General features: G+C 41.7%; 1 protein-coding gene across 1 annotated transcript in view; it reads right to left on the reverse strand.

Moving 5' to 3' along the window:
* lrrc7 (leucine rich repeat containing 7) overlaps positions 1–6,950 on the reverse strand; it is a 30,018-nt gene extending 23,068 nt beyond the window's left edge. The window contains exons 1-9 of the mRNA XM_061078437.1: positions 6,762–6,950; positions 4,623–4,740; positions 3,890–3,968; positions 2,964–3,053; positions 2,807–2,863; positions 2,016–2,079; positions 1,589–1,663; positions 1,326–1,470; positions 244–316 (exon numbers count right to left, since the gene is read on the reverse strand). Coding sequence (XP_060934420.1) covers positions 244–316; positions 1,326–1,470; positions 1,589–1,663; positions 2,016–2,079; positions 2,807–2,863; positions 2,964–3,053; positions 3,890–3,968; positions 4,623–4,740; positions 6,762–6,950 — 890 coding nt within the window. The remainder of the gene's footprint in view (positions 1–243; positions 317–1,325; positions 1,471–1,588; positions 1,664–2,015; positions 2,080–2,806; positions 2,864–2,963; positions 3,054–3,889; positions 3,969–4,622; positions 4,741–6,761) is intronic.
* Positions 6,951–9,811: the final 2,861 nt, after the last annotated feature.

The raw sequence follows: 9,811 nt of genomic DNA on the forward strand, positions 1-9,811 counted from the left end.
GGCAACGCAGCAACACAACACACAGAACCCCCCCCCCACAATCATCAGCCAGCATAACAACCAACAAGGAAAACAACAACAGCCGACCAAAGGTAAACAATCGCCTGTCGCAGGTGCTTTCACAATAAAACAGCAAGGTCTCATTGTGCTTTTATTATTCAAAACAAAAAGGTCACATGGTTTTATTGTTCGAATTTTCATGGTTTTTATCTGCATGAGTTTGTGTGTGTGCGGGTTTCTTACCTCCCGATGGTGTTAGGCAGTGAGTTCAGCTGGTTGTCATCCACCTTCAGTGTTGTCAGCTTCTTCAACATTCCTATACAAACACACACACACACACACACGCACACACACACACACACACACACACACACACACACACACACACACACACACAGACACGCAAAGTTATGCTCTTCACATATGAAATTAACCTTACAAGTTGTATAGAGTTAGCCCTATTTTAATATTTTATTTGTTATTTTGATAACATTTTGTTTTATGGTCCCTTTTATTTCTTTCTAAATGCATCTGTTTTGTTTTGCCTCATGTTGCTTTGACACTCTGTCATCCCTTTATGTAAAGCACGTTGATTCACATTGCTCTTCAAATGCGCATTATGAAATAAACGTATCTTACCTGAACAACAAAGCCAACAATGAATTTCATCACCTGCTAAATGATAAAGCTTTTTCATCTGCACCATACACACGTCCAGTGTTGCACAGCAAACTGTTAAAAGCCCATCACCGAGCCACACAGGCTGACACGCTCCCTCATTACCATGAACACTATAGTTTATTTCCAGTCAGTCCCACACACTCCATCCTGCTGCCATAATTATTCCCTCCCAGCAAATCAAGTGCACGTTAATCAGAGCCTGAAAATAGCCCCGAACAAATGCGCCAATATATTCCTGTTTGAGTCTTTTTTTACTGAAATCTACAGAGCACAGCTGTTCTATTTATATGTTGGGCCTGTATGTATGTGACCTGTTTTGAAAGATTGACATCTTCATGTCTCTAAACAAAGGGAAGGAATGTTTCTATGGTTTTAGCTGAGATGCTGTAGAAATTCACCCTCGACATCATGCAGAGTTATCAGTGCTTCAGTTTAATGAGCGTTTGAAAACTAATTTTTATAGTTTTTTAAATGTTTTTTTTTGTTTTGATTTTGTTCTTTTATGTTTCATTTTGTTGTATTGCTGAATAAGATCTCTCTTTTCTGTGATTTGCTGTCTTTACTCTTATATTTTTTGTGAAGCACCTTGTTACTCTGGTTTTGAAAAGTTATTTGTGTGTGTGTGTGTGTGTGTGTGTCCTCACCTATAGAGTCAGGGAGTTGCTGCAGCATGTTGGAGGACAGCAGCAGGTCCTCTAAGCACTCGCAGCCTGAGACGTCCGTGTCCAACGTCTCAATTCGATTCTTAGCTAAGTCCAAGTATCGCAACTGCCGGAGCTTCCCTAACGACTGCAGAGGGGAGAGAGAGAGAGAGAGAGAGAGAGGGGCGATTAAATGATGGACAACAGGGCCGTTCTTTTATTTGCAGCTCTGTGTATTTCGCAGTAAAAGCGGCGAGGGCTCTTACCCCTGGTATGGACTGTAGAGAGTTGTTGTCCATCCACAGCTCCCTTAAGTTGTGGATTTGCTCCAACACCTCTGGCTAACATGAGACCAGAGGAAAACATGGAGGCTTCAACCGACCAGGTTAACATTTAAAAACACAACTGTATAGCTATTCACTTATTGTTCTTGCACTTTAGGTTCCACGTCTTTATCTTGCACCTTGAACTACATGTTTGTTAATTCTTAAACATGGCTGCTTCAGGTGCTTCACATCCACAGGTCATGTTGTGTAACTGTAACTGACTTTCTGTGTGTCACACTGTAAATGTCAAATACACGTGATGACTGAGACACTGAGCTTCCTGTGGGAACAGAGGATTACATTTAAGTATGATATGGTGTTTCCTATAAAACACACTGACTCGGGTAAGGTACAAAAAATGACTCACCACTTCAGAGAATTCGTTGCTACCCAGATCCAACCTTTCCAACTGTGTCAGTCTGTGGATAGACCTGGGCAGAGGAAGAGGAAGAGGGAGAGGGTGAGGGAGAGGAGAGGAAGAGAAAGAGAAAGAGGAGACGGAGAGGAAGAGGGAAGAGGAAGAGGAAGAGGAAGAGGAAGAGGAAGAGGAAGAGGAAGAGGAAAATGAAGAGGAAGCGGAGAGGAGACACATTCCTGCTGTTAAAGCAATGATGTGATTCCACTGCAACCTCTATAATCTTAAGGACAAACCTTAATCATAGCTTCATTTTAGTTTAGATCAAATTAAGATTGAAGTCATATTGACGCCTACTTGCTGATAAGGAACTGTTTTGACATCCCACATATTTATTAGTAAGGTACCTTGCACTAGTATTTATAGTATTTACACTTATCTATCAATTGTAATTAATATCATGTGTCAGTCTTGGAACTAAAACATTAAAGTCTATCTTTAGTTTTCAGATACGTTTGGGTTCAAGTGGCCAATTCAGTGACAAAGAGGAACAGGAAACATCTGAAGCTTCTTCCTGCTCTGAGTGGATTCATCAGTATTCAAGAACACCAGCCGGGATATTTATGTTTCAATCTGGATGCCCGGGAAGGGGAGAGTGCACTCGGTTATATCACGGAGCATCTGTGTGTGTGTGTAAGTGTGTGTGTTGTGATTAGTGGAGCACGGAGATTATAATTCACTGTCTTTATTTCTGACACATTCCTGTGCAAAAACACCCACAGACACACACACACATGTCTCACTTTGGCATGGTTTTCAGGTGGTTCTCTCTCAGCTCCAGGATCCGTAGTTTGGAGAGTCTGAAAAACAGGAGACGGAAAACTTCAAACTGATCGAACTGTCGTGAATGTATGAAATGCATCGAATTAAATGAGGAAATGAGGAAAATCATCCGTTTACCTGCCAAAGTTCGCCGGCAGATACTCCAGGAAGGCATCGTTTAAGAAGAGCTGGGTCAGATTCAGGAGCTGCGTGAAACCATCGGGGAGTCTGAGAGAGAAGGAAGGAAGGAAGGAAGGAAGGAAGGAAGGAAGGAAGGAAGGAAGGAAGGAAGGAAGGAAGGAAGGAAGGAAGGAAGGAAGGAAGGAAGGAAGGAAGGAAGGAAGGAAGGAAGGAAGGAAGGAAGGAAGGAAGGAAGGAAGGAAGGAAGGAAGGAAGGAAGGAAGGAAGGAAGGAAGGAAGGAAGGAAGGAACGAAGGAAGGAAGGAAGGAAGGAAGGAAGGAAGGAAGGAAGGAAGGAAGGAAGGAAGGAAGGAAGGAAGGAAGGAAGGAAGGAAGGAAGGAAGGAAGGAAGGAAGGAAGGAAGGAAGGAAGGAAGGAAGGAAGGAAGGAAGGAAGGAAGGAAGGAAGGAAGGAAGGAACAAAGGAAGCATAAGATACATAAGATAAAGTGAGTGTCCTTGAAGCGCCTCAGTGGAATAAAACATGGACAATGTTTCCTTAACAAGCCCTGCAGAAACTCCTAGCTGCTGTTAGCCAGCAGATGACTCATCCCTTACACACACACACACACACACGCTCGCACACACATGCTCACACACACACGCTCACACACACATGCTCACACACACAAACACACACACACACAGTAGCAGCAGCTGTCTGCAGCACTGGGTGGTGGAGTCTCCTTGTGGTGCTGAGCAAACAGCGGCACTTTGTTAATACTCTCATTATTTCTTCTGCACTTTAAAAAGCCCGACTTCAAAATCGTTGTTCTAACTTTGTTTACGAAAGTCGAGGGAGCAAATCTATTTGGAAAATGTTGAACTAATCCAATGTCCGAGTTGTGTGTCTCTGCATGTGTGTGTGTGAGTTCAGAGTCTTACTTGGTGATAGGGTTGACACTGGCCTCCACCACAGAAAGACCTTTACAGCATTTGATATTGTCTGGAAACTCCTGGATACCTGTTAGAGACAAGAGGGAAATGAAATGTGGTAACACGACGTGATTGTGTATTTAGAGCTGAAAGAATCGGCTGATTAATTGACTGAAAGAAGAATCAAATGGAAAAATCATTGTTTAAGTGTTTTGAAAAATTGTTTGGAACCTTTTTCCAGCAAAAATATTTATTATTTCCAGCCAATTTCTGATCATCATTATAATTGAAGTGTTTTTGGATATTTCTGGTAAAACAAAACAAGACATTGACATCAGTGAAGTCTCAAGAGGAGTTTTTTGACGAGTGAATTATCAGGAAAAAAAATCAGCGGTAAAGACAATAAATAGTTTCATCTTTAAATGTAGTAAAGTTAGATTTTCTTTCACATTTAGTCAATCTAGCTCTTGAGAAGACTGGGAACTTTAGAAAGTGGAAGCATCATGGTTTTCTCATATTTTAGTGTGGTTGTCATATTATTGTGATTTTGAGGTGGTGCTCATTCAGCGTTTTAAGGCGCTGCACAGACTGTTATTTAGATTTTATGCAAACAGCACATGGAGATTATGATCTTTCTCTTTAAGCTCTATCATTGAAATCAGCTGCTGAGTTTGCTTGGTTTCATTCCTCAGGTTTGTTCTGAGTCTCGATGAATCATCTGTGTCCGCTCTTCACTTTTTACCATTTTTACTGATGTCCAGCTCCTTGAGGTTGACCAGGCTGGCGATGGTGGTGGGCAGGTTGGACAGGTCGTTATCGGGCATGCTCAGCTTCTTCAAGGCCTGGCAGTTAAAGAGTTGCTGCGGGAAGAGAGGGAAGACAAAGGACTATTATGGTCTGTTGGCAGAAATCACACAGTCCTTTCACAACAAAGTTACCAAAAGGTCGAGAGAGTAAAAGAGAGAGAATGAGCGAGCTGGAGGCGGCTCAATGTTGTGGAAAAGCACGTGTCACAATAGCTGCCTGTTTATAATGTACGGTGGCCCCCCGAGGACAAAACACATAGGAGAGTCCAAAACGATCAGACGTGTGCTCTGAATTGAAAAAATACTTCAAATGCTGCATCACATAGAAGAGGAGAGAAATCACAGACGGATATCAAGAGGCTACAAATGTTAAAACACACACAAAAGCTATGAACTCAGCGGTGGCACATTATTAAATCTCATTACAGTTCATCTGGAATAAACTATTTGGCAAAAGAAAACCCAACTCGAGCTCCACTTACTTTTCCAGAGCTTTCAGCTGCTGTTATAAACCCTGCATCAATATTCCAGAAGAGCAGCAAGCAACCAAGTATTGATTTGTATTAGAACTCATCATTTCAAATGGCTTCATACGCTCACTGTTTACCTCCCATGCTTCGTGGTCAAGACACTTTTTTGTGTAGTTTAATTGTGTTATAATAATATACTCTATTTATTTAACAGTTTTTAAGCTCAAGCACAGATTGATGTGAAACAATAAAATTAAAATATATTATCATATTAGGTGAATGTAAAAAGTGCATATCTATCAAATATATATTAAAGCTGGTAGAAGTAAAGATGTGATAAGAAAAGAGCACTAATTAGATTCACAAAAAAAACAATTAATTAAATAAAATTAAAAGAGAAAGTGTTATAAACAGTTATAAATGTAAACCTGATAATAGTAATATGTGATCTTGTAGCGGTGAGTCTTCAGGAGGGATTTAAAAGCTGCATTGCAGATTGGAGTCGGTCACGCTGGCAGTTTTCAGTTCACAGCTAAAGGTTTTTCAATCAGCTGATGTTCGGGACCTGACTGAGCTGTGAGTTGCTTTAAGTCCAGTTCCAGTTCATAACCACGGCTGCTGAGTTCCGGATGAATTGCAATGTGGAGAGTGAGAATTCAAGCAGGTTAAAAACCAGAAAGAGTCACAGGGACATGATGATGTCGGAGACTTTTTCTGAGTCATGGAACTCGAGCAGGTTTCTGATCTTAGAGATATTTTTAATTTGAATCGAGGATCGGCTGATGTTTCAGGTCCGCGGCTCAAAAGATAAGTGGCTATCAGCATGGGCAGCGGAGCTCTGTGCCCTCGAGTCAGGCCACTACACTCACAGACACACACACACACACACACACACTATCACTCACACAGACACACACACACACACACACACACACACACACACACACACACACACACCATCACTTTTGCATACACCAACTCACACCCTTCAGGAGCTCTCCAGCCCTCTTACATAAAGGCCAGTCACTCTGGCAGCCTCAGTGGCTCTTATCCAACCTTTCACTCTCACACACACACACACACACACACTCACACACACACACTGGACACACACACACACACACACACACACACACAACTACCCTGTCAAGCCAGAGCACATTTTCATATTGTGTCGGTTGAATGCGAGTTGGGGCTGCCACTTACGTCGCCCTATTAGACTTCATTCATGCAGGGCTATTTTTAGAAATCCAGTTCATCATCTCGGCCATTTAAACCAGGACAGAATTTTAATAAAACACACACGCCTCCTATAAACAGAGCCTGGAGTTCTCCACAAAATATGAGGAGGGCATTTTGTCTCATTACGGCTCACACGGAGGTTTACTGAAAGTGTTTGATTGTTTACTGTAAAAAACATGGCGGCCTCCGGAGAGAGGAGCCGCTCCTGATGTAAATATAAAGTTTTTAAATATAAAAAGCCCATTCTAGAGTAAAGAAAACAATAATTCATACAATTTATATGAAACCTCATTCTGCCAATAGAGCCCTTTCACCTTAATCTTACGCATTGGAACCTTTAAGGTCAAAGGTTAAAAGCGTTACCTTGGGTAGTTCCTCGATCTGGTTGGCGTCGAGGTAGAGCTCCTCCAGAGTTCTCTCGAAGCTGAAGATTTCTTTGGGGACCTGCTGCAGGCTGCAGTGAGAGTAGTCCAGCACCGAGATCACTTCCTCCTCGCCACGGAAACAACGGCACGGCACCAGCCGGCCAATCAGCTTCCGCTTCGTGGTCATTTCCAGACACTGCACTGTGGAGGCACGAGGGGGAGAGAGAGGGTTTCAGAGGGCGTTCAACTCATCGACATCTTCATGTGTGTTTCATTTCGTTTCATTATATCAATGAACACGGTTGATTTGATCTCTGACAGTTAGTAAAGATAATAAACAGTGAGTTTCTGCTTCAGAGATCAACTATGAAACATTCATGGAATTTTCTCTTACATGTCTGGACATGTATTTTTGATAAAGGCCATGTGAGCTGCACTCATTACTGTTATATGAGATTTTCATTGCTTCTGATGAGTAACACAGAGAAGAGATGAAACAGATGAGGCCGACTGTGATCTGCTCATCAGCTCGGTGTTGTCTCCTTCACTGCTGGAGCTGTGTTGAACTCTCGACCTCCACAACCACAGGTTCCACAGGTAAAGAAGAAGTGAGAGGATGAAGGGGAAAAACTACTTTCATTGACAAAGGCTCCTCTTCAAATAATGAAGAAAACTCACTGGGTACGATATAATTTGCTGTGTTGTAATTTTTGGACAGTTGTGGATTTACCTAAACTCGTCTAATGGCAACAGCAAAGATCATAGGTGAGATATACGTGATAATTAACCCTCCAGCTCACAGTAACTAGCTTATGGAAGTGTTTCTGTTCATATACTGATTTTACGATACTTTAATCCAAGCTGTTGGGATGTGTCAAAGTACACATTAAATACATTTTTCATGTATGTTTACTTTATTTTAATATATTTATTTTCAGGTACTTCATTTACAAATATCTCCAATATACTCCACTGCATTTCTACAATTTAACATTTTTTCATTGTTTTTAACATATTTTAAAAGTAATCAGTAACTATCTGTACTATTCATGTATTAAAAATATACAGTCGACATAGTAGAATGTTGGAGAACAGCCAACACTCTTACTACTCATACACTCTCACACTATACTCTATAATACTTTAACTTTTATAAATGTCAAACTAACTATAACTCGAGCTGAAAAGTTACTTGATACCTTTACTATGGGACATTTTTGACCATTTATTGCTACTTTTCCTTCAATAAAATGTTATAACTACTGCCTCCATCACTGTTTAGCCACTATTTAAATCAGTTCACATCATAATTTGTTAGCTGCAGGGTCATATTAATCTAAAGTGGGAAAAGGTATATGAGAACAGAGCTCATCAACGCAATATACTTAAGAACACAGCAGCGTTAGTCTGTTATTTGCCCTTTGATGTTTAACACTTTCTAATCCACGAATAAATACGACATTAATTTCTTGCAATCACTGTCTCACCCTCTTTATTGTCCTCACTCTTCAGTTTGCTGCTAAATTATCTTTATTACAGAACATGAGCTGCTCTGCTTCTTGTCTTGCAGCAGAAATTGTTCGGTGCATCTCAACCTCACACGTCCTGAAGGCAGGAAGATGAGAGGATCAACACTATTTCAAAATGTCTGAATTTCTGTTTTTTGCTGGCAGGCAGGTGCAAAACAGGGAAGATGGGTAATACAGCACCAACCAGTAGTTACCCAGCTCACAGCAGGCGGAGGCACAACTCTCTCTCACACACACACACACACACACACACACACGCACACTCTCTACAAACAACAAGGCTGAGCCATATAATTAGACCGAATCCTTTGTAATTCTGCGACAACATCACTCCATTACACAGCTCCATTTAAAGAGCCAGCAGCTGAATGGCATAAGTAGGCAAACCATGGGTATTCAAATCCTTGAGTGAGGATTTATCATTCGGCTTCATCTCGTCCAAACACTTACTACAGTTTATCTACTGACAAAATTAAAACTGTTCTAATGCCTGAGAGGAACCTGTCCTTCATCCCTACAACCCGCCTCCGTTTGATGTGGACCAGCTGAATCCAGATGTGTTATGGAGGAGGAGAAATGTGGTGAGGGGACAAAGGAGGTGAAGAGGAGTTAACAGTGGTAGAGAGACAAAGGAAGGGAGGGAGAGGTTATGAAAATGAGGAGGTGCAGAGAGTCGGACACCAGAAGGCTCAGAGATAACACCTGCAGCGTTATCTGTCTACACACACACACACAAACACACACACACACACACACACACACACACACACACACACACACACACACACACTCCAGCTGCACAGTGACACCAGATGAATCTGGGCGATAGACGGACTGATCTTGAGCAATTGAGGGGACACTGTGTTATCTGCTCCAGTTCGTTGCAAAGCTCAGTGAAATCAGATTTAAAATAAAAAAAGACTGCAGATCCTCCGGGACTGTTTATCTAAATGGGTCGGACCATTAAAATCAATACATCCTTATCCTCCGACTCGGTCAAAGCGGGTGTAATGAGGCGAGCCGGGATTCACTGTTTGTGGACAGTGTTTGTGAACCCGGCGGTTTTCACGGAGCTCTCACCTTGGACCGGTGGTTCCTGGCTAACCCCCCCCCCCCTTTGTGTTGAACAGGTAACAGTGGGTTTGTTCAGCCTGTTTTAACAGAGACGATTACACAGTTCAGACTAGAATAAAAGTAACATTCGTAAAGCTACTCCTGGGTTTTTCTTTTCTCTTACGCCAGCAGGGTGAACAAAAAACTACAGGTGAGCCACAATTTCATTTGATTTTTTTGTCATTGATATATCACAATGTTTTAGGCTAATTCATGCAAGAAACAGGAAACAATATATAGAAAGGAAGAGAGTGAAAATATTTGGGGTAAACTAAAACATGTTTGTTTTAGTCTTGCACCGATCCGGTCCATGTTTTCCTCCTCCCCGGTGAACCAGGATTCAAATTAGCAACCACCTTCCCACAGTCTCAACTAAGCATCAAAACCCTGTATCTGTTTCAAACAC

The sequence above is a fragment of the Limanda limanda genome, chromosome 9, assembly GCF_963576545.1.
Source record: "Limanda limanda chromosome 9, fLimLim1.1, whole genome shotgun sequence".
NCBI classification, from domain to species: Eukaryota; Metazoa; Chordata; class Actinopteri; order Pleuronectiformes; family Pleuronectidae; genus Limanda; species Limanda limanda.